The sequence below is a fragment of the Alligator mississippiensis genome, chromosome 1 (genome assembly GCF_030867095.1).
Source record: "Alligator mississippiensis isolate rAllMis1 chromosome 1, rAllMis1, whole genome shotgun sequence".
Taxonomy (NCBI): domain Eukaryota; kingdom Metazoa; phylum Chordata; order Crocodylia; family Alligatoridae; genus Alligator; species Alligator mississippiensis.
In genome coordinates, this window is record NC_081824.1 from 162387207 (window position 1) to 162414402 (window position 27196).

General features: G+C 40.4%; 2 protein-coding genes across 3 annotated transcripts in view; both read right to left on the minus strand.

The window, feature by feature from the left end:
* LOC102576831 (kinesin-like protein KIF28) overlaps positions 1–272 on the minus strand; it is a 38640-nt gene extending 38368 nt beyond the window's left edge. Inside the window, exon 1 of the mRNA XM_019500552.2 lies at positions 18–272. Coding sequence (XP_019356097.2) covers positions 18–272 — 255 coding nt within the window. The remainder of the gene's footprint in view (positions 1–17) is intronic.
* A 4839-nt stretch (positions 273–5111) lies between these two features.
* Positions 5112–27196, minus strand: part of AHCTF1 (AT-hook containing transcription factor 1) — a 68486-nt gene continuing 46401 nt past the window's right edge. For both annotated transcript variants that reach the window (XM_019500578.2, XM_014600043.3), the window contains exons 27-36: positions 25091–25286; positions 22161–22364; positions 19571–20000; positions 17994–18096; positions 17164–17270; positions 14697–14878; positions 10795–12655; positions 9531–9664; positions 8909–9015; positions 5112–7126 (exon numbers count right to left, since the gene is read on the minus strand). In XM_019500578.2, coding sequence (XP_019356123.1) covers positions 6934–7126; positions 8909–9015; positions 9531–9664; positions 10795–12655; positions 14697–14878; positions 17164–17270; positions 17994–18096; positions 19571–20000; positions 22161–22364; positions 25091–25286 — 3517 coding nt within the window. In that variant the 3' untranslated portion in view covers positions 5112–6933. The remainder of the gene's footprint in view (positions 7127–8908; positions 9016–9530; positions 9665–10794; positions 12656–14696; positions 14879–17163; positions 17271–17993; positions 18097–19570; positions 20001–22160; positions 22365–25090; positions 25287–27196) is intronic.

Genomic DNA, 27196 nt, shown 5'->3' on the forward strand with positions numbered 1-27196 from the left:
CCCTGCATTCATGTTACCTGGCCTGCATATCTGCTATCGGATCCTGTTGAAACAAGCCTGCCATCTTCATCCTTCAGAAATCCACTGTGAGACCAGTAAGCCAAGTCAAAAGTAAAAGTTTTCACGTGTCCTGGATTCTTAGGATCGCATATGCTTGTGCTGTTAGCATTCACAGAAATCACGCACTGGCTTCCTGCATCCTTCTCCCTCTGTGGCAAAATTGTAATTACAATATCAATCCGGTGGCAATTAGTCAGATTCAAAATGCACATTTTGACATAAACCCTGCAAGTCTTTAGTACAGGAAATCCCCTCTGAAGTCAACAGCAATTTTGTAATGGAGTTTGTATGAATAGGTAGAATTGCAACATAACCACATCACAGTGATTCCAACATATCCAATATGTTATATCACAAACACACAGAAGTAAAATTGCTCTGAGAATACAGTAAATATAATTTAGCTGCAGTAAAGGACTTAATGCCAAAGGAACAGATTTCAGGTGTAACTGAACCAAAACTTGCTTCTATCCCATTTTTCCTCATTCGCCCAGTTCAAACACTGTGCTAGCCATTAGGTTTGATGTAGGATGTTGGAAATTGCTTTCTTCAGCATGAGTAAAAGGCAGAATGAAACATGGTGTACTATATACAAGATCTCTCAAAAATGTCAAATTGAAGCGGCCACTACTCTTGATTTACTGCAGTGTGAATAGGTTTGGGATTTGCAACTGGAACTTTTTTCGCTCAATGGATATAAAGTTCGTATCAAGAATTAGAAATGGTAAAAATATCAAATTTCAAGGAATAAGCTCCAGCATTTTGCATCAAACTAGTTTAGATTGACGGGCTCCCCAAGTAGTTTGGTTAAAAAAGTTATCTTATCTTGACTTGGATCTGTAACAAATGGGAAACACCTGCACTGGCATAGTGTTTCACAAACAGTTAAATAAGGATTAAAATTGTTGCAAAGGCACTCAGAGCTGTCATGAACTGGACAGAGCCCTGGCTGAGTCAAAGTTTCTGTTCGAGAATTCCTGCAGATTTACTTCAGCATAACTAAAGGACTTGCCTACCAGAGGACACTTGGGAAAATTAAGGTTGATATACTTTAAGTGCTTTAAACCTCTATGTAGCTGCTTTCATTCAGAAACAAAACTGGCCTGTAATTTTTTAAGCTTAAACTTGCCTGGAGCTTTAGGAAGTGAATTCTAGACTTGTCTTTTCCCCTTTGTCGGACATTTCCCACCCCTCCTAAATTACGTCTTGAAAGAAATAACTTCCTATTATGATCTGAAGTTAACTGGCCCTTGACTAGCTTCATCGTTTACCTGGGTTTTCTGTTCATGATGGAAAAACGCAGTAAAACCTGGATGTTCTCATTTTAAGGCAAAAAACCCCAGATTTTCTCTTTTTAAGGAGAACCCCCCCCCCCCCCGATTTTCTCCTTTAAAGGAGAAAAATACAGGTTAAGGTGGGTTTCCCTTGCAGGCTGGCAGAGTTCCAGCCTGCAAGGGGCTGGAAGAGTGGGAGGAGGCTGAGGCAGGGAGCACCAGGTGCATGCACATGTACACATGGCTGCCAGGTAGCTTGAAGAGCTGCTCCTGCAGGTAAATTGGGAAGGGGGGGAATTGAGGCCCCCATAATGAGGGAGGGAGGGAGTTGGGCAGGGCTGGGGCTGCTGCCCAGCCCAGGCCGTGCTTGGGGCCTGGAGTGCCACAGGGTCAGGGCGGGGAGTGGAGCGGAGCAGAGCCGTGGTGGCTTGTCCAGGGCAGTGGGAGGGAGGGCTGACTCCCCACTGCTGTGTGCACTCCTGGGGGGGCATGTGCCCCCAATTTGTGTGGGGTGGGGGCAGTCTACCTGCTGTGGGCTCAGGCTCCCCACCCTACTGCCCTCCCCCCGCAGGCTCTGCGGCACAGCAGGCTAGACCCAGTGTGGCAGGGCAGAGTGAGACAGGGAGGCTTATGCTGCTGCTGGTAGAACCCCTGCACCACCATTGCAAGGCACCCCACCACCCTCCTGGCAGCAGTGGGGGTGGTGGCATTGAGTTGTGCCCCTCACTGCTGCTGGGCAGGCAGGGGGCACCTCACCATGGCCACCGGCCTGCGGAAGCCCGGTGGAGAAGGGTAGCAGGGTGGGAAGCCAGAGCCTGCAGCAGGCAGCCTACATCCATACCTCCCTGCCCCCACATGCTCTGCTCGTGCCACTTGTGGGGGAGTGGGAGCTGGGCTCCATGCTCCACTCAGGCTACAGCAGCTACCACCTCTCATGGGTGGCATCTGGGGCTCTGGCGTTGCTGCAGGGCTTGTGGCCCCATAGCCCTGACAGCCAGGCTCCCCTCTGGTAGAGCCAGGGGGTGGGGGCCTTTGGTTGGGAGTGAGGGGCACTAGCAGGGCCCAGCGGGCTGTGGGTGGGGATAAGAGGCAGCAGCAGGGCTGGGGAGCTGTGGCTTGGGAGTGAGAGGCAATAGCACCAACAGGGCATCACAAAGCAGTGATGGGGGACAGCAACAGCTAGACCTGCATCATGGTGAGTGAAGGGGGCAGACAGCACTCTGATTTTCCATGATAAACCCATAAATCAAACATCAAAATGTATAGATATTTAGAATTTATTTTACCATATTTTAAATCACAGATTTTGGGGGTTTTAATCACAGAATTTGCAATTTTTAAACAGAGAAAGCCAGGATTCCTTGAGTATAACTCTTGGTTTCAAAGCCTTTTGACCTCTTCCTACTCTAGTATTATAAGCACCACTATGCTCATCCCCAATATGCTTGTAATAGCACCTCACACTGTACTTAATTCTTTCATAAGAGCAGCCATACTGACAAAGGTCAAAGATGTATGGAGCCCACGATCCTGCCCCTAAAGCAAAAACAGTATCCAGCACACATCCAGACCCATGTAAAAACCAAGATTCAGTCTTTTTAACTCATTCTCAGTGCTAAAAACAACCCAGCCAACTGACTGCTTGCTTAACCATTAAAAGTGGTCATATATTCCACAAAACCTCCTTCCCCTTGTCCTCCATTAGGCCAGGTGGGGCTGCAGGAGTTACTCAGTGGCTGAGGGAAGAACCAAAGTGACCATCCTAGAAAAGCTGCTACTGTTGTGTCTGCAGGCACCTCCAACTGCAAACAGCAAAATACTTGGAGTGGGCAGCTGCCTACTCAGCATAACTGCCTTTTAAAAACTGATTTCTATCTTTGGTAGCTATGTGCATTTTATTTCTGGGGTTTTATTGCTATTATTTTGTAACTGTTCAGGCTGAATTCGCAGTTTTGTGAAGAGACAAAGAACTTGTTCAGTCTTGAATAGCATTCACATTTACAAAAGCCAAGGCTGTGTAGGTGATAGCTTTTATCTAACCCACCGTGTAGTTGGGATACACTTAGACAAGCTTTTCAGTGCAATGCCTTCTTCAGGTCACCTGGTTTTACCCAGATCACCTGAAGGCAGCAGCATTGCATTCAAAATCTTGTCTAAGTCTATCCCAACAATATAATGGGTCCAATAAGAGGTGTCACCCATAAAAATCCTTGCCTTTTGCATATTTCCTGGATCATCATACTTGCATCACTCTAATATTACCATTCACACTTGCTTCTCATGTTGATAGTTATTAAAAAAAAAAATCACCACAATTTTTAGATTGATTTTCATTGTTTCACAATAGCAGGTAACTTTTTTTGTAGTAGCATAAGTCTCTCTCTTCACCGTTTTAATAAATTAATGCTTAAAATATTTGACCAGTCAATTGACCAAGTATTTTAACTAGTCAAATACGTAACCCTACTAAAAAACCCTACTCAGTGCTGCTGTCATGCCTCAACTCTATTACAAGGATGTTCTGTCCTTTGGTACTGCTCATCTCAATCTAGTCAACTTAAAATATCACCAAATAAGTTATCTTCACCTTCTTATTATTTCTGCATGTTATCTGTTTCATACCAACTAGCTCATCTCATTTTCAATTATTTTTTGAAGATTTAAGACCCAACAACTTTCCAGTGCCTGCTTTTTGCTATAAATTCACTGTTATTCTATGAGTCTCAGAAGAGAATGGAAAGTCAAGGTTGGCAGGGATCTCAGGAGGTCATCTAGTCCAACCCCTGCTCAAAGCAGCCCCAACTAGATCATCCCAGCCAAAGGTTTGTCTAGCCAGGTCTTAAAAACCTCCAAGGACAGAGTCCACCACTTCTCTGGGTAACCTGTTCCCATGTTTTACTACCCTCATAGTGAGAAAATTCTTCCTAAGATCTAACCTAAACTTCCCTTGCTGCTACTTGAAACGATTGCTTCTTGTTCTGTCATCTACCACCACTGAGAACAGTCCAGCTCCATCCTGTTTGGAACCACCCTTCAGATAGTTGAAGGCTGCTATTAGATCCCCTCAATAATCAGCACTCATTCAGCCAGCAACACCCTCTGCTTCTCAGAGCACACACCCCAAACACACACAGTCCAGCAAACACTCAGCAAGCCACAGGCATAGGCAACTCTGGATCACTTACCTTTCCTGGGCATGATCTGATACCTGGTGCCTGGATTCTCTCCCCCCTTCCTCCTCTTGCCCCCAGCAAACTGCCTGCAAACTGCTAATCCTGTCTGCAGCCCCTATTTGCAGGTTCCCTAGTCACTGGCCTCCATGACAATCATTCTTCTATGTTCTATATACCTTCTCTGATCTCTCTTCTGTTCTGTCAGATCCCTCCTTGATATGTGCTTCTATTCTACTTGTACTGTACAGTCTCAACCAATGTGCTTGAAAGTTTCAACCATTTAAGGTAAAAAAATACATTTTTCTTGCCATAGAAATAAATTCTCCTTAATTCAAAATTACTTTATGCTTAAGGCTTTTGTGAAATGAGCAAAGGCATGGCCATGACTAAATTTGCCTGTTATTTTACTACAAATCACCACCGCACAGAAGTAACGTTATATGCTGCCAAGCCAGTACACTTTACTGGAGCTAGTTTTTAAAAAAATCTAAATCATTTAATACTTATCCAAATAATTTATTGTTGTATATTAACACATCTTTGTTGGCTTTGCTTAGAGTAAAATCAGCTTCATAGTGAAAAAAGGCGATGTAAATAACTGAAATGTATTAAAATCCTGTGAAGCAACCTTCACCACAATTTTATTAATTCAGTTCTATTTTAAGAGGTATTTAAACACTTAAAACAACATTTTAAGGACGTACAACTCAGGGTTTCCTTAAGTAGGTTTTCTTTTGCCATTTTAAAGTTCACCCCTTTAAGTTATTCACTGCGTGACTACATTTTATTTTGGTAAAGCCCTATAATCGTCTCACGTTAGAGCTTCAGAGTTTACCCTTAAAAGAAGCCTACTAAAACATAAATCTAAGTATAGTAAAATTCAGAATAATGACTACTAACCTGACTGAAAGGTCTCACCCGAACTGCCACTTTCACACTGTCAATGCTTGGCATGTTTTTTTGTTTGTTTTTTTTACTACTTCCAGAAACTCTTCCAAGGATATTCCAAAGGAGACAATTATTTAAAGTGCACACAACTGCTTCTCTAGACTACCCTGTTTTGAGAAATCAAACACACTGCCAATGACATTTTCTTTTTCAAATCTTAATTATTAATATGTTCACTCATTATGTATAAGGTATAAGTTACCTGATAAATTATTTCTTCATGTAACTGCAGTAGCTTTCACTAATTAAAAAGTTTAATTTCAAGTCCCATTCTATTGTAAAGTCTTCAAAGTTGCATCTAGATACAAATTAACATACATAAAATGTCATAAAAAATGTCCAAAAGAATTAAGGCTGACGCCTTAGGAGACCAAAATAACACTTCCAATATCTGCCTTAACAAGGAATACCTTCTTCCCTTATAATTCGTATTATTTTAGACTGTATAAGGAAATTTTTCACAACCTAGTTTTCAATAAAGTAGGTGAGAAAAAAAATCTAGTTCGTAGCTATGATCTTTGGACACTTTATGCATTTCTCTCTGCTTGAAGTAAAGGAAATCTAATTCACCTAAAGGTTTTCCTGTGCTGCAGTGCATGGGTTTTCTAATGTTACAGGATAATACATGCTTGCAGACAACTGTTCATTACTTAAGTTGTGGTAGAATTTCTCTCAATGTTATGGAAATATTTTTTCCAATTTTGGGACAAAATTCAATGTGAACAAAGCCCCTTTAAATCTGATGGACTATATATAATACATTACTATAAGCATTCAAGTACATATAGTTAGGCATGAAAAAAGTGAAACAGCTGAGGTGTGATCTAGTTTTATAAACTCAAGAGCAGCTTTTCCAAAATTTAAGACAAATACAAAAAATATTGCACAGCTTCAATACAATTGTTTACATTCCAACTTCAATACAGTACATCTTAGTCATGTATATATGGAATTAGCAGTTGTGTTGTAGTCCCAACTATTGGTGCCAACGGGTCAAACATTTTTCTAGAAATTTTAAAACAGTTGTCAGATTTTTATTTTTTATTCATTATATTAAGTAAAAACAAACCATTAAAAAACAAGTTTTGGCCTCAGATTTGAGGGGTACCAACTGCAGCAAGCCAACATTAAGATGCCCTCAAGCAATTCAGGCCACTCAACGCTTATTCCCTCAAAAAGCTAATAAACAATATGTATATTGTGAAGTATACAGTTTTATTTAACATTCCTAAAATAAGCTGTATTTACATATTATATAAATGTATGAAGTCTTAATATAAAATAGAAAAAACTGCATTGACTGAAGAAATCACACTCCATATGGAGTTACTTATTGAAGACCATTTGTTTATGAAATTTTACAATAATTTATATAAATTATTCTCTTCCAAATTAGATGATTTTGTTCTTATTTAATAATCCACACAATTCGGATGACTTTACAAACAGTGGTGTACATTACAAACTTAAAAAAACAGTTATAGCATCTTCCGGCGCACAACTGGCTTTGGAAAATTAGACAGTCTCTTTTTGTTCTTTCGAAGAGTCTTTTCTGTTGCTTCTGCGGATTCTTTCTGTTTGCCTCTTGTCCCATCCACTGAACTTCCAAAAGGAGAAATGAATTTAATCTCTACTGGTGGAGGTGACCAAGAGCTTTCTTTCCCTGTGGCTCTACAAAAAAGCAGGTTCCAAAAGGATTACGTTTTAAAGTACCCTTTTTATACAGGAAAAAAGTTTATAAACCAACCAACCCACCCACCTATGAGCATGATTCATGCTTCTTGGCACAGAAGAACAAAAGCCAAATAGCTAAATTAAAATAGATAGGACTATTTTTCCTTATACCTAGACACTGCCTCAACTACTTGTGGGCCTCTCCACACAAAGATCTTGCATTAAAATAATACATTTTAGTGTCCTGACATATGGTCCTATTTTCCAGCATTTGTAAAACATTAACAGTTACAGTTGTAACTCTCTGTTGTCCCTGAAGTACCAGGAGATGACCTCTTGAAATATTTTTTGAAAATATAAAGGCAAACTCATAGCTCCTGGTAGAGCATGGGACTAAACTATCTTTAAATGTATGACTTTACAGTTTAGAAGGGCAACTATCTTACTTAACTAAGGGGTGTTTTCATGCTCAAGTCCATTGTCATCATTGGGCTTATAAAAATGAACATAAAAATGTGACCAACCAATGAAAATTCATGACTTAGAGCCCTGGCAGATGTTACACTTAAGATGTGATCACCTCTTAAGCAATAACCTGGCCACACATTTGTGCACTAAATGGAGCAACAAAACAGGGAATAAGCTACAGAGTCATTACACAAAGTCATATACAATAACTTTGTGGATGGTTTCCCTCGCACCTTAAATTGAACACATGACTAGCACCAATCAGATCTGATTCTTAATCCCACAACTGCACTTCCTACCATGCTTATGTGCCATGGCCGGACACACGACTGTTGGGATCACGGACCGGATCTCACTGCACCTTTAACTGAACGTCTGTCAGTAGCTTTATAAGCAGAGACTTAAAATCGGAAACGTATGCATTCATGTAATGGCATGAACCAGAATTATTTCCTGAATTTGTAAAACTGAAGTCCTGCTGGTGGCAGTACAAAACTGATATTCTCTGTATACCAGCTTCAAGAAAAACATGAACCATAATTCAGCTTTTCCAAAAGAAAGAGATTCTTTTTCTTCTTCATGACACTAAATCTAGTTAAAATTAGACTGGGCAAGACTAAATACCCAATTTTCCTCTCTGACAAAAAAGCCTAACAAGTTTTAAATATGGGCCTGGATGTGTTTATTTGGCCAAAGACTAAATTTCTGCTTTTACTATTAAACACAGATAATGTGACTTTGACAACACAGTACTATTCAATGGAAACGCATTACTGTGATTCAGCCTTGAAGGCAACTAGTTTAAAGAAAAGCAGTAAGTTAGGCCACAAACAGATGTCACCAAATGAAGCAGACTGGCTCTGCCTGGATGTGTCCCGATACAACTGATCTGCTTCACAGGTCAAAACAGGTATTGCACCACAGGATCAGGCCTCTGCCACTCCTAGGGATTCAGAAGCCTAATTCTGTAGGACCACACTTGAACAACTCTGTAAATGGGGGATCCCTTGGTTTCCGGTAGGGAAATTCCCAGAGTGTGCAGGATTGGGCCCTGGAAAGCCTAGAGTGCCTGCCCAGGGCAGCTGGAGCATAGGCAGGACTATAAGAAAAGTAGCAAATTCCTTTTTGATGCAGTTTTCCAACACAAGCACAGAGAACATGTCCCAGAACAAGAACTTCTCTCTGTTCAGTCCTCCCCACTTCCTTGGATGGAGTGAACTACAGAATCCTCAAGGTTCTCTCTACACCTGAGATTTTAGCCACTATCATGAATAAGTTCAAATACTCTTAAACATAAGAAACACTTCATACTTGCTTGCTTGCTTCGTTTTTGCTTTTGCAATTCTACCTCTCTTCACCTTCTGCTTTCCCACAGATTCTGTGGATTTGGTATCTTCCTCCTCTTTAGTGGGAAGATCCTACAGTGAGGCAAAAGAAAGTATATAGGTGATTTATACTGTTTAAATCCCTCCTGCCCCTAAAAAATACTGACCAGTTGTTGGTTTTCAGCTTTCAAATCTGTTCCACACTGAAAGACTTATTCAGTAAGAATGACAGTAAAAATAAAGCTAGCATTCCTTAAAGCATTACTAGTTGTTTTCTCCTATGTAACAAAGATATATAGTACCAATGACTGAAAGCTCTAGTTTTGAAATAAGGAGTTTATCAAATTATTTTGACACAGCCCAGAACAAAGGATAAAGCCAAGACACAATTTATTCTTAGCTTAAGAATACATAGCTTAGCTTATTTGATGATTTTTAAATACAATGCTAATTTAACTTTAGGAAGGAAGGAAATTAACTCATTTTATTTATTTATTTTTAATTAACCATTATATGTTTTTACTGAATAGGGTACTGTAGCTATGACTAAAAATATGATTTAACAGAGAAAAACTCAAGAAAAGGAGTAATTTACAAACACTACTTACCAGCTCTTTCACAATCCTTGAAATAGCAGGTACATGTTTTCTCCTGGACCTCAAGTGAGGGGGTGAGAAGACAAACTGGGAAGACAATTCTGGATCTAAATCCTTGAGCTGTACAGGATCCTCTGTTTTTTCAGCTAGAATGACAAAAATACAATTAATGCACATGCAAAGATGGGGAAGTCAGAAATACAGAACAGCAAGAATGAGATTACTACCCAGTACAAAACTGTCTTTAAACAGAAAACTAAGAGTCAAGGTTCACACTAGGTCAGCATATTGGTACTTTAGATTCTAAGATGCACTTATCAGCAGTCTTGTTGCAACTTGTGAACCAAAACAAACCAATGCAGCAATTTCTGCTCCAGTATGTGGATAATCTGAATCATTAGCTCTGGTGGATGTGAACTGTCACTGTGAAATTTTTAGTGTTTTTATTGGTAATGAAGCTGATATGCAACTACTTCACTGGTAATCAAAGGGCATACAGTAGATGCAGGGCAATCACAATGAGGAGCAACATGATCTACTGCAAGGCACACTTCATGGTGCAGTCACAAGTAGGGTGAACTCACACTATAGACAGAATTTAGGAACAGCGCCATGTTACTTCACCCAGTGAAAATAAAAAGGCATCTGGCACCAATATCAGTCATTTATATGTACATAAGGAGAGTAAAAACTAAAGTCACTGCAAAAGCTCAGACTAAATTTTGTTCTACTGGGCTTAGGGCATTTCAAGTTCTCACTCTTAAGGCAGTGGTTCTCAATTTATTTATTTATTTTTATTTTTTTTTTTTAACTTGAAGCACCCCTAGAAGAGTACCAGCTTAGTTTGCATTTGTATTTTGACTCCTGAAAAACAATGGAGCAATTCTTCTGTTACAAAGCTCTCAGAAAGACCATGACAGGTCAGAATATTGTGAGTATTAGGGATTTCTCTTTGAAATCTTTGGGTTTATCTTGTGAATTATGCTGTACACCTGTCAATGCTAAAACTGAGTGCTACCCCACAGCACCCTTGGAAGGACCAAGGCACCCTAGTTGAGAATCACTGCTGTAAAGGGGTTTATAACAATTTAGCCACATACCATCTAGACACAAATCAAAAAATGAATTCCTTATTTAACTCCAAATCTTAATTTTTATATGATTAAGCTCTTTACAGGACATAGAAGCTATGCTCACAATATGTACTGGGTTGCTGATCGGCAAAAACTGCAAGCTGCAAGCATTCTTACTCTGTATCAGAAAATATTTGATGTACCTTGTGATTTCTTTGTCAGCTTTGTGAGAGGAGGAGAGAAAAAGAAGGATTTGTTTTCCTCTATGGAGAGGTTCTGATGCATGCTGATTTTACTGGATCTGGTCCTTGTGACACGACTATCACTGTCAGCTAGAGTCCTCACTGTTTCATCAAACCTTGATTTAGTTGTGTCTGCAGTTGGCAAAGGACTTCCCTCAGTTCCTTGATGCAAGACTACTTCTTCTGAAATTTCCTGCAACACTGATGGCAGTTGGCTCTTTTTGCTTGGACGTCCACGCTTTCTTGGAGTCTTGTTGGTAGCCAATACTGGCTGAACAGGTGTTTTCTCTAGAGTGGGTTCTCCAGTATCTGTTTTTTCTGCTTTAATAGTTGTAACTCTTGTTGATCTTCTTGGAGTGTCAAGCATTTTCTTGCTCTCCCCTGAATGCACGTCTTCCTGAGAAAGTAGAGATTCTGAACTTGCTGGGAAATTTAGGGCCCCTCGCCTAAAATTTCTTCTAGGAGTGACAGGGAGTTTAAGTTCTAATTGATGAAGAGATGAATTAGATGAGTCAAGCTCAGATTTTTCTAAAATCTGTGGTGTACCCATTTTTCTTCTCCTTCCTCTTCTAGCTGGCACAGGCAACTGCTGCTCACTGGGGTCCTGATCACTAATGATATTTTCAGTAAGTTGTAAACTAACTCTTTTTAATTTTCTTGTGCTTCTACTGGGACTGACTACCATTTTTAACTTGTGATCAGTTATGAGTTGCCTTCTTCCTCTATACCCTACTGAACTTTTTGAACCTCTGCCAGTCCTTCTAGAAGTAGCAGACAATTTTATTGCATCTTCAGCAAATGATGTTTCCTCATCAATCTGCTCATTAAGTTCTTGTGTGGCTTGCTTTGTTCTCCTTAACCCTCTCCTTGGAGTAGCAGCTATTTGTAGCTCCTCTGAATGGCTAGAATGAACATTTGCTGATTTTTCTAAAGTAGTCAACTTAGTTTTCCTGGAGCCTCTCCTAGGTGTAATAGGGACTGAAGCTATTCGTTCATCTTGAACTTTTTCCTTCAACTGAAGCCGAGAACTTTCAGAAGTTTCTGAAGTTCGTCTAGCACTTCTCCTGAGGATAGATAGTCCCAACAGATCTGGCTTACCTATCTTTGACAACTGTTCATCAGTTGAAGGGATACGTAGACTTTTGCTCATTCGTCCCCTTTTGCGTGTTCTAGGGGTGACAACGTACTCTACTTGTGGAACAGTGGAAGTATCTTCACTTGTTTCCTGAACAGATGTTAGTGAAGTCTTTGACTTCTGGAAACCAGTTACCTTCTTACCTATTAATGGTATACTTTCATGAATCGACTGTTCTACAACTTCAGAAGTGAATTCTTTACTTCTTGTGTCTTTGATTATATCTAATAAATTTTCAGCAATAGCAACTTTAATAGGCTCAGGCACATATGGGAGTGCTTCTGCCAGATTTTGAGACTCTTGGTCACTAGTTACAGTGGACACTGAATTCGTAACACACTCTTGGCTGTCAGTACTTCCTAGGCTACTAATACATTTGTCCTCTATTTTTCTGCTAACTGGTTCAGAAATAGTATCTAATCCTGCAGGTTCTTCTGTTTCAGCTTCCCCTTCTTCTCCTTCTAAAACTAAAGTAAAATTGTCCTGAGATAAAAGCTCTGCATCCCCTTCAGCTGCATCATTTTCATCAGTGTCTTTACTATCCAGCAAATCACAAGGGAACTGATCTTCGACAAAACCATAATTATACTGAAGTTTAAGACTGTCAGATGGATGTCGCTCATTGCCTGGAGATATTTTGGCTGCTTCTTCTGCAGCTTGTGCATGAAATGTGCCATCTTCAACAATCTGAAATAAAAATAAAGAAGATTTAATATTCATACTCAATTTCTGCAAATACTAACTTTCAGCAGATCCTGGTCAATAAACCTTTTTTTTTTAATCTATTCAACATAAAAGAAACAGGAGATTCATTAGTGTGGATAAAGTTTGCATATTTAAGGAACTAAAAATGAAATATTTCTATATTAAAACAAGTAATATAGCAGTTTTAGATGTGCCTATATAAAATTATAATGGATTTTACCAGCAAAGAGAGTCAGCTGTGTTGCTTAACAAGCATACAGAAATCCTGGAACTGCCTCCAATCTATTCTGAGACCAAATAACTAAACGTAAGCTTAAACCAAAAAAGCATATTCAGACATGCCAAAGATTTTTTGAGGGGAACAGGATGGGTTTGGTTCCAAACTTACTAGCTGGTTGTACATCTAAAATTGGACTAAAATTAGATTATGTTCAGACGGAAGGTAAAGTTGGGATCTCATCCAATTTTTTGGCTTGGTGCCTTCACTAGACAGTCTTCAATAATGGAAGGATGCACACTATCTGATGACACCATCAACATTTTAACCCATGGTAAATGGAGGAGAAATGAACAGAAGAGCAGACGGCAAAAAAGGAAGAGATAATAGGAAATCTTTGGGTTCTCAGAACAACTCCATAAAACCTAAAAACATGAAGAGGTTAGTAATGAAATGACTACAAATACAAATTATCCCATGATGATCAAATATTACGGGTTTGATCAGACAGAAAAATGGGGCAGAGTTTATGCTAACCCCGATCACTGGCTTTACAGCAATTTTTATAGCCAAAGATTGTGTTGGGCAACTCCTTGGGCCAATTCACTTTCTCCCAAGTCTTTGCAGTTCCCCATGCAGGACAATTTCTGCCTTTCCTTTTTTTAGATTTGAATTCTTGCATCTTAACAATTACAGCAACATCCAGACTGGGGGCCTCACTTGGAAGGAAACTATTCTCTAAAAAGAATTAATGGGAAGACTTGTTAACTCTTTCTCCCAAATACTGACAATACTGGTCAGCTGCATGGCAACTCCTCACATGACAACACACATTAGCATTCACTTGACAAAGACTGCTACGGATCCTCATGGCAGAAGCCTACCATTCATTAAGAATAATGAGGAGACTTAACTGAACTCAAGGAATATTGCCAATGTACAGCCTTCTACCTATTTTTAAGACTCCTCTTCTGTTTGTAACAGACTTCTTGCCCCAACTTTAAAAAAAGATACTGAGAAGACCATGAGATATGCTAAGTGGAGGTGGTGGTGATGAGAGAAGTGAGGCAATGCATTGTCCTCTCCTCATTCTCCTTTGCAAGCAGCCATAGGACCAACCTCTGCTTCCCTCAGCACATGTGCTCGATTTCTTTCCCAACAAAGTATTCTCCTCAAACAATTACCATCAGCAAGACTCCAATGACTTCCTCTAACCTGCACTCGCATCCCCACAGCTGGCAAAAACAAAAACGGTGCTTTATTATTTTTTGAATGAAATGGAAACTTTCATCCTGCATCTCTAGCACATTGCTATGGCTGGATGCTAATTTTCTGGGTGTGGAAATCCTGAATATCACTACATCCAAGTTCCTTTGTGAGCTATGCCCCCAAATGCATAGCTTATTTTTAAAATGGATTTGGGCTCCCAAGTCATTTAGACACCAGAAAATGCTTTCCAACAAACTTCAAAAATGAAGCTGTACTGCCCTCTCTTTTTAATGCTCAAGGCAAGAATCAGACATTTATTTGATTGAGGACTACTCAGCTAAGCACCTATGTTAGGAAAAAAAGAGGTCAGGAAAAAACTCCCAAGAACATACAGCCATTACTGTGATCAGGTTTCCAATGTACTCGGCACTATGGAAATGAACAGGACTACATGTTCTCTTCCCCCAGTAAAGGGCATATGTTAGGCAACTAAAAAGATTTAGAGCTTACACCGAAACACTTTGATACCAGCTACGTAAGGGTCTTAGATTTAAATGTTGCAATAACTGTTTGAAAAAGGGAAAAATAAATTCTTACATGAATTTGAGTCTCAGGAACCCTGCTAGAAGTTGTTCTTTCTTCTTGCAAGAGAACATTTTCTGCTACTGCAGCCTCCTCTGGGTTCTGGTTTTCACGCAAGTCTGTACCTTTTTCCTTTCCAAGCTGATTTTCTGAGTGAGTTCTAATGACTTCCTCTCTGTCAAGTATACCGATTGCAGCTGGAAAAAAATTGCCCGTTAATTTTTCCTTTTTAAATAAAAATGTGTGCATTTTATGAGTCTGTCATTAAATTTGCTGTATGAATACTGGGGATTTAGAAAATAAACTGGCGAGGCATTGGCAAACTAACACCTTTAGCCTGGTGGACATACAGAAAAAGGAAGCAACTGTTATTGGGATATTTGATACTCCCATACAATGCTCATATTTGCTCAGGTTTACACATAATAAAGACAAAACTGAACAGTGAGAATTCAGCACAATCCAGAAGTCTTTTAACACTCTATCACAGTTTCTGATGTTTCTCAGCACTTAAAAAAAAAAAAAAAAAAAAAAAAAAAAAAAAAAAAAAAAAAAAGCTTTTATGTCACCCAATTATTTTTTCTAACCTGAATACACCAAGCACCCTGCAGTCAACTCGAAAGGTGTTTTAGGGTTACAGGTCCCGTAGCACACTTGATGTAGTTTACAGCAAAACTGGAGAATATGAAGCAGCATGCAATGCATGTAAAAGCAAACTCCATTCAAAAGAAACTTTACAAGGGCGTCAATTTACTTAGATATCTAATTCAATAAAAAAATACTGACTGTGTCTCTTCTAAACAGACTTGACATCTATAATCTGCCTACAAATTGAGGCAAGTTTGCATTACTGTACTAGCCTAACTTTAATCTGTCAGAAGTGTTTAGCGATAGGACAAGTGGCATATTTAACCTTGACAGTTCAAATACTTGTTCCCAATTTCTACTGCTTCAGCTCAGTTGACATACCAAATATACGTACATTCATAGTTTCATAGTTGGTAAGGTCAGAAGAGACCTGAGCAAATCATCAAGTCCAACCCCTTGCCATGGCCAGGAAAGAATGCTGGGGTTAGATGACCCCAGCAAGGTGTCTATCTAGCCTCCTTTTAAAGACCCCCAGGGTAGGAGCGAGCACCATTTCCTTTGGAAGTTGGTTCCAGGTCCTAGCCGCCCTAACAGTGAAGTAGTGCCTCCTGATATCCAGCCTGAATCTGCTCTCTGTCAGCTTACGGCCACTGTTCCTTGTTATTCCCGGTAGTGCTCGGGGGAACAGGGACTCTCCCACTGTCTGCTGGTCTCCGTTGGCCAGTTTAGACAGCCACCAGATCCACTCTCAGACTCCTCTTCTGGAGGCTGAACAGGTTCAGATCCTGTAGCCTATCCTCACAGGACCTGCTCTGCTGCCCCCTGATCATGCAAGTGGCCCTCCTCTGGACCCTCTCCATGTTGTCCACATCCCTCCTGAAGTGTGGCACTCAGAACTGGATGCAGTACTCCAACTGTGGCCTGACCAGTGTCGCACAGAGGGGGAGGATCACCTCCTTGGACCTGCTCATGATGCATCTGTGGATGCATGACAAGGTGCTGTTAGCCTTTCTGACCACGTCCCCACATTGGTGGCCCATGTTCATCTTTGACTCAGTAATGACTCCAAGATCCTTTTCTGCCTCTGTACTGGCGAGAGGGGAGTTCCCCAGCCTGTAGGTATGCTGCTGGTTCTTCCTCCCCAGGTGAAATACCTTGGACTTGTCAGTGTTGAAACCCATCCTATTCTCATCTGCCCACCTCTGTAACCTGCCCAGATCTAATGGCAGCTTGTCCCTCCCTTCTAGCATGCCCACCTCCCCCCACATCTTACTGTCATCTGCGAATTTGAATAAGGTGCTTTTCACCCCCTCGTCCAAGTCACTGATGAAGATGTTGAACAGCGCAGGCCCGAGGACCAACCCCTGCGGAACCCCACTGCCCACATCCTTCCAGGTCAAAAAAGACCTGTTCACCACCACTCTCTGGGTTCGGCCCTCCAGCCAATTGGCAACCCATCTGACCATGTAGGGATCGACACCACAGTTGCCTAATTTTTTAATGAGAATGGGGTGAGAGACAGTGTCGAAGGCTTTTCTCAAGTCCAAAAAGACTACATCCTCCGCGATGCCCGTGTCCAAGGATTTAGTGACCTGATCATAGAATGCCACCAGGTTGGTCTGACAGGACCTGCCTCTGATGAACCCATGTTGGTTGCCCCTAAGCATACACTCCCCTGCTGGTCCCTCGCAGATGTGCTCCTGGATAATTTTCTCGAAGAGCTTCCCCAGGACCAAGGTAAGACTAACAGGCCTATAGTTTCCTGGGCCCTCCCTTTTCCCTTTTTTGAAAATGGGGACCACATTGGCCCTCTTCCAGTCCTCTGGCACCTCACCAGAGCACCACAAGTGTTCGTAAAGCTGTGCCAGGGGACCCACAATGGTAAGAACATTACCTGTTCTTGGTGGTTCCAAGGACTGTGAACTTATTGTAATAAACAGTTCTCTTTCTTCTGATGAAGACTGAATTTGGGGCTCCTGATTGATGGTTTCAGCTTGTGAACTGAAAAGAAACAAGTTCCATAGAAAGCTTTAGATTGGCCCTTGTATAGACATTGTCTCATTTTAAAATTCAGACATTGCAAACAAATTCAGAAGGAAAACCCAAACCTGCTACCACAAGCTATTAGCATTGGACTCCTGGCTCATCTCAACTACACGCATGCATTTAGTAACAAGATGATTCAAGTCAGTCAGTGTTATCCCTATAAAGTTATGTCTGCAGAATTATTCTTGTAACAAAAAATTTATAACAAACGATGTGGAAGTAAGATCTATACCAATAACGTTACCATAGGCAATTCAGTTTTTCTATGGACTCTGCAGGATCTTTAATGTACGTGAGCCACAAACAACAATTTTTCAGTTATAGGAAACTTGGGTGCTATTACACAAAGTATACAAATTCTCAAACACAGGAGGAATTTTCAAGTTTATGGTGTCCATTTAACAAAACACACTGGAAGAGTTAGTCAAATTGTCTTACGGGAGAGTGAATGGTTTTGTAACCACAGTACTTTGAAATCTGTGACTAGAAAGAAAGTTTGACTGCTGAACCTGCAGGATGCTTATACTACAATAAATGGGTCCATAGTCAGGAAGATGCAAGGAACCCATTAAACATTGTTTATATCATAAAAATGAAATCAAGAATAAACTTGAAGTATAAGCCAGCCCACAGATATGAATCTTTGGATACCCAAGTTACTTATTTTTATATACTTACCTTTCACTCGCTGTCAAAGGAGCAGAGGCCTCAGCAGCTTGATACGCTGATGCACCATTTTCAGGAAGGGTGGGACATTCAGTTTTCAAATTTCCCTCAAATTCTAGGAACAGAATTAATAACTGAACAAGGAGCTACTTGCTATATCCACATTTAAAAACTGTTTATTTAATTAATAATATACAGACCTGATTATGTACTTTATTAATGTTTCAAATGCAAGAGATCTAATGGAATATCTAAGCCTAGAAATGCACAAAGTCTGAAATATTACTACTACTACAAAGGAAGAAGCTTTTAGTATACACAGTATTTTCATTATAGTATAATTTGATCTCCTTTCATATTTTCATTACTACTGACTTCATTCCTTTCAAGAGAAAAAAACTGAAAGAACTGAAATATATTTTTGGGAGATTAGGGAAAAATCTTTCTCTCACTATTAAAATGCAATGCATTACTGGACGGGCAGCTGAAGAAAAATCAAGCAGCAGCATCTGCTCTTAAAATCAGATGTTAGTCTCTCGGCCTGCTTCTTCCACTTTTCTTGGACTCTGGGCATTTCTAGCTCATTTCTGTAAGTCTTTTCCCCCTTTATTATTTCAATTTCCCCATTTTACCACAGATTGTTCAATATACCCCCTCCTACCTCGTATCCCTGAATGATGATTAACTGAGTTGAAAGAGGCTGGACCTGGGTGTCCAGCAACTGTTAATATTAGCCTTTCCCAGGCACTACAGAAATGACTACAGAAACATGAGAAACATCCTTTTCCTCAAAAGATACAAGGGAAATCATATAAGGATACTTCCAGCACTGAAAAGTGCATGGAAAAGCATCATCAGTTTGTCTGATTGCAAGAAGCATGATCGAAGAGTCCAGATGACTAAACTACTTTATTAGACAGTTGGACCTGTAACATGTTTGGATTGTGGTAATGGACACAATACTTGGAAACTTCTGCTGGTCACAAAGGCAAAGAGCTGAGACACCTCAATGGGAACAACCTGTCTTCCCCATGACTGCAGAATTCTTGTAGCTCAGTCTCACATTCAAACCATCTACAGGAGGGCATTAATACTTCAATGCATAATCGTTGATGTGAAAATTGCTATTTCAAGATTAGAGGTGACATATAAATGGATGTAGAATACCATAAATGGAATGTCCTGGTACCAGAAATAGCACATCTTGCAACAGGAAAATGGAGGGGAGGGAAATGCTAGATAAAACCCATATTCTCTTTACAAATACTACTACTTTACTTTCAAACAGGTCAAAGACTTTTCTATTGAGAACTTGGCCTCTGGCAAATATGAAGCAGTTACTTAACTCTAAATACAAAATAAATTAACCTAATGAAAACCCTGTCACGCTCTAGACCACCTAGACCAGAAATATCAGTCTCCTGGCTGCAACTAAATGTGAGCCCAAAGGGCAATTTATTCATAGAATTTAAGATGCCCAAGAACAAGGGTTTATAATGTAGTCTTTTCCAAGTATCCCAAAAGTATCACTTAAAGGTATCCAAACCACCAATTTATTAGATAACAAGTTATTACACAATGAGACATACCAGTTTGTTTCTCCAACTCTGAAGAAGCTGCTTGTTCAGTCTGTGAAGGTTTGTTTTCTACCACTTCACTAATTTTTTCTTCCATTTTCTTCTGTATATCAGCAGCATCTTCAGTGGAGGAATCTGCTGGTTTCAAGGCTATAAAGATAACATCATCTTCAAAATCACCTGGTGATTTTGCATCTTGATATTCCAAAGTAGTTTGGTCTGACCTGGCAGAAAAATCACTAGTTTCTTTGCTGACTTCCATTTTCTCCAAGTCATCTCCTGTTATGTCTTCTGAGGATTCATCCAATTCAACATGATCTTCCTCATGACTGCTCGAAGTAAAGGGAGCAACTTCATCTCTGTTCTTAGACACAGTGCCCTCCATTTGAACTCCAAGACCATGTTGAGATGAAGCTATAAATTGTGTATTATCTCCTGTCACCTGTATTAAAAATAAGGCAAAAAAAATCAATTAATGATATTCAAGATTTTGCCAAGAATAAAAAACCTGCTAAACATTTGGCATTTTAGAAGTGTATCAATGTAACAGTAAGCAAGGTACTGACAATTAATAACTATTTTGAAGCCCATAATATTAACATCAGCTTTGCTTCTAAAACAGCTTGGGCCAAGTCAAGTCCACTCACTCTGTGGGGGAGGGGCAGTTGCAGGGGAGGTGCAAAGCATCCTGGGATGCTGGGGGACTATGCGTTAATTTGAATCTGAAGGGGATCTGGAACAGAAGTTCAATAAATCAATTTAACCTAAATCAGTTAAGTCTGATCCTGCACCCATCCAGGTTTATCTTAAAGCAGTTTTGGCCATTTTGAAAGCAGTTTATATGCACTGCACTTCTGATGTGTTATGGATTTGAACCAGTTTCTGATCACTTGCACAGATGTGTGTGTAAATTCTGTCCCTAGCCCAGAATTCTGATATCAGTAGACAGCATAGCGAGTGCATCATGACATCATGAAATGGCCTTCTGAGGATCCAGGCTTCTGGTGAGTGACAGGATACAGAATACCAACTATGTGAGAAGAACAGTGTTAAACAGTCTCTCCAGTAAAAGAGAGGGAATATTGAGTCTATGTCCCTACAGAACATAATAATTAAGTCAACTAGTTCCTGTGGAGTGAAACACCAATGTTATACCTTTGCAGAGCTTGTGAAAGAAGTGTCATGTCAGGCATGTCTGTTGCCTGGAGGGTGATATACAGAGACTGAGAATGGTGGAAAAGTTTAGGGAGATGCTTAATGGTAACACCCCCCCCCCCAAAAACCAGAAACAAAAAACCCCAGCAACCCCCCCTCCCATACTTTCAGGGATGAACACTCTGCAGTGATCAGCTTTATTTGCTATTTGTCCATAAGTTCCTTAAAAATCCACATGGATTTCCACTTCTAAAATACTCTGTGGAAGGAGGATGCAGGATCTCTTGAATTTAGCACGAGTTCAGTGAGATTTGATTGTGCAGGATGTACTGTCTTTTAGGGAAAGACTCCCAGTTTTTGATCAGGAAAACATGGCAGACCAAGGAGAGGAAAAAAACAAAAAATCACCCTACCCTCCACACCATTCCAAGTGTGACCATATTAAATGGGCTAGGACATAATAAATATTATTAAATATGATATATTATATAGGGAAAAGGTTATGGTGCTCATTCCAGTGCAACAGAACAAAGTCAGAATCTCTTGGGAAGTGCCCTTGATATCAAACAGTCGAAAGTACAATTGTGTTGTTGTTAAGCTGTCTAACTCTTAGCACTGTCACTGATCATATCACGTGAATATTATAAAGCCATATTTTGAAGGACAAAATCCGTTTTTTGGGACACAAGCAAACTTTTCACACAAATGAAGGACATGAATTTTGACAGGAAATGTTTTTGGGTCCAGGATGCAATTTCTAATCTCAAAACTGCAGGTACAAGCCCCTACCACAGTCAATCAGAGCATTCACTTATGCTTTGGTAAACTGAGATTTAAACACTTATTCTGACTGATTCAGAACAGGAGCTTGAACCTCTGTCTCCCTTGCATTTAATAAATGCCCTATCAACTGGGGTACTGGATGTTCTATGTTTGGGTATGTTTTATGCTCTCAACCCCTCACCTCATTCTTTTTCCAAGGTTTTCATGAGGAAGATTTTATTTTTGGCCCAATATGAACAAAAAACATGCATGCCCCCCCCAGTTCTACTCAACCTGGAGAGTATCTAACACAAGTTGAAGTTGCAGCAAAAAAGCAATCTATTGATATCACCTGTTAAACTGATACTGAAGGACAGGACTGTTAAATTCTGGGTGAATTATGTAAAGCTTAATTCCACCATCAGGTAAGTTACATCTGATAATACCCTCAACAAGTTGGCAACCATAGAAAAAGGCCAATACCTTACCGCAACTGACATAATTAAGGATGCCTCTGGATTCTATTAGCAGCACTTTTTAACTCCTAAATTCATACTGCTACTGGCAAGTAATTTATATGTACTAAGCGGTTTATAAATGATTTACTGAAAGCTTTAAACATCAAGGTGAAGTAACAGTCTAGCAAGTAATCACACCTCCTTTACCAAGGTATAGCTCAGCTTACCCCAGCTGTCCGTTTTGTAGTTGTGTTCTCTTCCAGGAAAGAAATTCTAGTTTCCTTTGCCCGTAAAGGAGGAGTTATTGATCTTCCTGGTGATACAGAAGGAGTTGCTACAGGTGTGGTGCGAAGACTGGATCTCAAAATAGATTGAGGAGTAAACCCAGGGAAACCAGAGGAAGCAGCAGATGTGGCTAAAGCTTTGGCTCTCTATAAAAATAAAAACATCTTGCTTTAACAGTAAACCGTTTTCTGATCATTGAACAGAAGACTATAAACAAAATGTCTACTCCAAACAAACTAAGGCTGGAACAGAAAGAATGAATTCTTAAATGCGTTTTTTAAAATTTAATAGATAAAGCAAAATTTAAATTATTTTTTAAATGTAATAGATACCAAATTAAGATACCCTAATGGTAACATCATGCCCATCACACCTTTCATTTCATAGGATAATTCTGGTTGTAGTTTTAATCAGTTAACAAAAATATTGCTGCATATTTGTGTACAAGAGGAACTTTTGTTCTCATGCACAAAAGATCAGGGGCATTTTTTGTAGCGTGAGGGGGGAGAGGCGGGGAAGAGCGTCAGAAAAATGAACAAACACAGACTTCCACAAGTGCACTGGTATAACATTATGAATACAAAGAAAAATGTCAAGAACTGGTCAAGTCATTATTCTACTACCAAAACAAGATAATGTTCCTTGAGTGTATTAATAGTGTGTTCACTTGCATTTGATGATGCCTATTAAAACAAATCTTTATAAAATTCAAGTATACTACTATGTTGTAAAATACCTGCAACAACTAAGGGAAGACAGATGCACTGCATTCCTCATCATGCCCGCATGATCTCTAAACAAAGAGAAAGGGCACAGTGGTCCTAAACCCCAAGGTGAAGATTACTAACACAGACACTGTAGCAAGTCCTCCAAGGACTCCCCCAAAGAGGTGTAAGGGGCAAGGTCCTTAGGACCACAGCCATAGAATATAGTGCTGCATCCCAAATGGCAGTCCAGATCTGTCAGCTGAGTTTTCACAATTTTTGATAACCGTAACATACCCCTTATTCAAAGCTATGCAGGAGGCCTTTCCATCTTTCAGGGATTGGATGAAACCAAAAATCTTAATCACTATCAGAAATGTGACACATCCTTATCTGGAATATTATACTAAGTTCTGCTCACCTTTTCTTAAAAGGATTCAGTAGAAAAATATTCCATGTGAAGAGTTAAAAGATCAGTTAAAAGAAATATAGTTCTATATTTTTCCTTTTACTATACCATATATACATACATGGCATGCGTATGTGTGATGAATGGAAAAATATTGTTTATGTATTTATCATATATGTACACACACACACAACAAAGCAATAATAGTTCAACAAGGAAGCTTACTGCAACAAGGTGTCATTGAAGGTAAGTAGTCAGGCAAGTTCACAAAAGGATTAGAGTCTTATAGCCATAAAGCTCCAAGAAAAAGACTGAGATTTACACACACAAAAACATCTAGCATTACAGTCAACAGGCAAAAACAAGAGATATGCGCTCTGCACCAAGTCAAAAGGAAAATTAACTACATGAAACATTAGAAACTTCTCTACTGATTCAGTTTATTCCATAGCTGTTACCTGTAACTGGGGAGCAAATGGACAGGCTCAACATTAAAATGTATGTTTTAATACATTTTGTTTTACAATGCTAGTTGGTAAAGCACATATTTTTATTAGATTAGCGTAACAAGCGACTGTCCTGGAGCCAGTCTAAAAATAAGCCCCATGCACTTGCCTTAGGGCCAGCCGCCCGTCTCCTCGCCTGCCATGCCTTGATGTTACTAATTATCCAGTGTTAATCAGGCAGGAGGCTGCCCATTTATCTGCCCTGATGACAAGGGCCTATGTATATGACTCTGGCCTCCCCTTATCATATCCCACGCCTTGCAGATGTTTCCTACAGCTAGCGCTAGCACTGGGACCCAAGTTCCAGAGTCTCATGTGGGACTCTCACTCCCCACCAGAGCTTGTGGTCCCAGTGCCCTCACCCTGGGTTCTCTCTTTTTACACACACACATACTCAGGGCTCCAACACTTTCTCTGGGATCAAGGCTCCAAGCCCTCTTTGGCTATCCCCTTATCTCTGGCCCTGGGAGCTTCCTTAATAGCTCCCCAAGGCTCAGGGCCCCACCCCCTGGAGCTTCACGCTGGCTCCTATATACAGCCTCAGACCTCCACCAAGAGTATGGACACTGCCACAGGTCCCTCCACCAACCTGGGCCCTGCTCCATTTCTCTTGGTGAATCTGGGCTCCCCCTGCTCCATCTCACCCACCAGGGATATGGGGCTGGGGGGTTAGGAGGTGCCCCATACTTGCCTTTCACCAGGGCAGTAATTGGCCTGGCATTTCTGAGGGACTATCCTGCCACAGACAATACCACCAGGCCACCTGTCCCTAGCAGGGCATAGTCTTCTGTCATGCCCAGGACCATGGGGCCGCCTCCTCCCCCATAGCCCCAGCTCTTACCTCCAAGATGCTGCTCTTGAGCAGCACTCCAACTAAGTGGTGTTCTCCCCAGCTGCTGGCAGCAAGCTGCCACCTCTTTGCAGTTCAAGGCTCAGCTCTTATAGAGCACAGCTAGGCCCTGCTCCCAATCAGGCAACTCTGCCTAATTGGTATTGCAGGCAGCTGCAGGCTGCCTAGCTGCCACTCAGGACCCTGCTAGTAACAGAGCACCCTGTGCTCTTTTGTTACAATTAGAAATAACCTACTGATTTACAAGACACCTTTCCTCTCTAGGTATGATTTCTAATGGCACTATATATACAAATACAATGCTTTTAGAGAGCCAGCATTTTGATGCCTATACATTTGACATTATGTATTGTGATGTTTCTCACAGTTTAAAATACTTAAAAAGAGTAGCAATTTTACATACCTTAACCACAATAGGAGTCTCCAGCAAATTTAACTCTGATGGTCTTGAAACTTTCTTGTGAGACACAGAACTCTGCGACGTTGACTGCAGTGGGCTGGAAACGATGCAAGAAGCAGCAACTCTACAGGGTGTCTGCCAATTCCTCTCAAGTGCTGGAGAATACAGAGGAACTGGACAAACCACCAAATCCAGCAATCTGTCAAGGTTTTAGATTTAAAATGTGAAAATCAAATTTGCTTTAAAGTAGTCTAATCTGATACCTTACAAGAAAGATTACCTGCTTTTCTTGTTTTGGACAATAGCTTAATAAAGCCTTATGTGGCCTTGATGATGGCTTTTAATTCTAACAACTCTTAGTTATTAGAGGTACCTCCACAGACAGCATGAAACTATATAAATCAGGTAGACCTAGGTTTTGCTTCAATTGCCATACTGTTCCTTCATCAGCTGGAAAAAGTGCACTTACAAACTTGGCAGCTGAGCCTCTGGGAATGTGAACACTCCTTTCTGAGCAAAAGCTTTGCAAGTTAAATTCCCTCTCCACAGAGAAGTGGGTAGCATTATTCACCATGCTCTTCCTGATTAGAAAATAGTTTAAGCTGAGGCAACAGGTAAAGTTCTATCAAAACTTCAGCAATTATGGCCACCTTAAAAACTTCAGCAGTAATATTATACCCTAGGCAGTGGTAGCAAGACCTTTTTATATATAAATAACAAAAAAAAAACCCATGAATGATTAAGGGTGGAGGCAAAAGTAACCTATGAAGAATTTAAAAGTGCAGCTGCACTTTGAACCATTTCAAAACTGGAGCATTTCAGCTGTAAACAGATGTGCAGCCTCTTATCATGACCCCCAGACAGAGCATTTCAACATTGCTGCAATAGCATGCTTTCTAGTCAGAGGACTTCAGCAATCAAAGGGCCTTAGGGGAGAGAGTAGGGGAAGGACAATCATATTGGCAGAGTAGAGGTAGGGCAGACAAGAGCGCTCACTGACAGTGGCTTGTTCTCCTTGCTCTCTGATATGGGGGGCAAAAGGTGGAGGGGGGAAATACAGAATAAGCAAAGACCTATGGGATGCCAGAGGACCCAGAGATCCCCTATCATGTTCCAATGGGTGGGTGAGCATATATTTTACAGGACAGCGGAACTGTTTCAAAAAAAATTAATCAATTAAAAAAGCGGTCTGAAACAAACAGGATGAAATCAGTAAGAAGTAGTGCCAACTACAACATTTAAGAAGAAACAAATCAAATGCATTAACTAGGCTGCAGTACTTCAAAAAAGGATCTGCAGATTACAGTGGATCACAAGCTAAACAAGTTAGCATAAAACTATTACATAAAATGCCAACATACTGAGATGAATCAAGAGGAATGTTAAAACATAGCCCAGAAGTGATTTTTCCACCCTATTCAAAGCTGACGAGGCCTCACCTGCAGTATTGTGTTTAATTTCAGGCACCACCCTTCATGAACATAAGGGGTGCTATCTGGGTCAGACCTATGGTCCATTTAGCCCAGTATTCAGTCTCCAAGAGTGGCCAATAATAGAGGAAGAGTATAACAATGGGGCCTGTCTTGACTGACCCATCCCCTGTCATGCCCTTGCTAGAATCAACCATTTTTGGCTTAAGGAATGAATGTCAGGATACATCCCCAATCGTTCTTTTGAATATTTAATGCATCTGTTGCAAAGATGTGGGCAAACTAAAGAAAATCAAAAGGAAAGCAACAAAAATGATTAGGAAATATAACATACATGGAAAGACTGGAAGAGATGAGAAGCCAGATGGGATTTGATAACAGTCTTCAACTACAAAAGGTTTTTAATAAAGAGAATGGCAACCAACTGTTCTCTAGTTCCACAGGGGACATGAGAAGCAGTCACACAGGTTTAAGTTACAAAGCTGATTTAGGTTAGATATCAAGAGCTTTCTAACTATGAGGGTGGTTAAACAACGAAATAATCCTAGGGAGACTGTGCAACCTTCATCATTAGAAGTTTAGGTGTGGGGTAGACAAACACGTGCTTGGGATGATGTATATTCAGAGAAAGACCTTGGTTTTACAGGAGGATACTGCATTAAGCTAGATGACTCTTCGT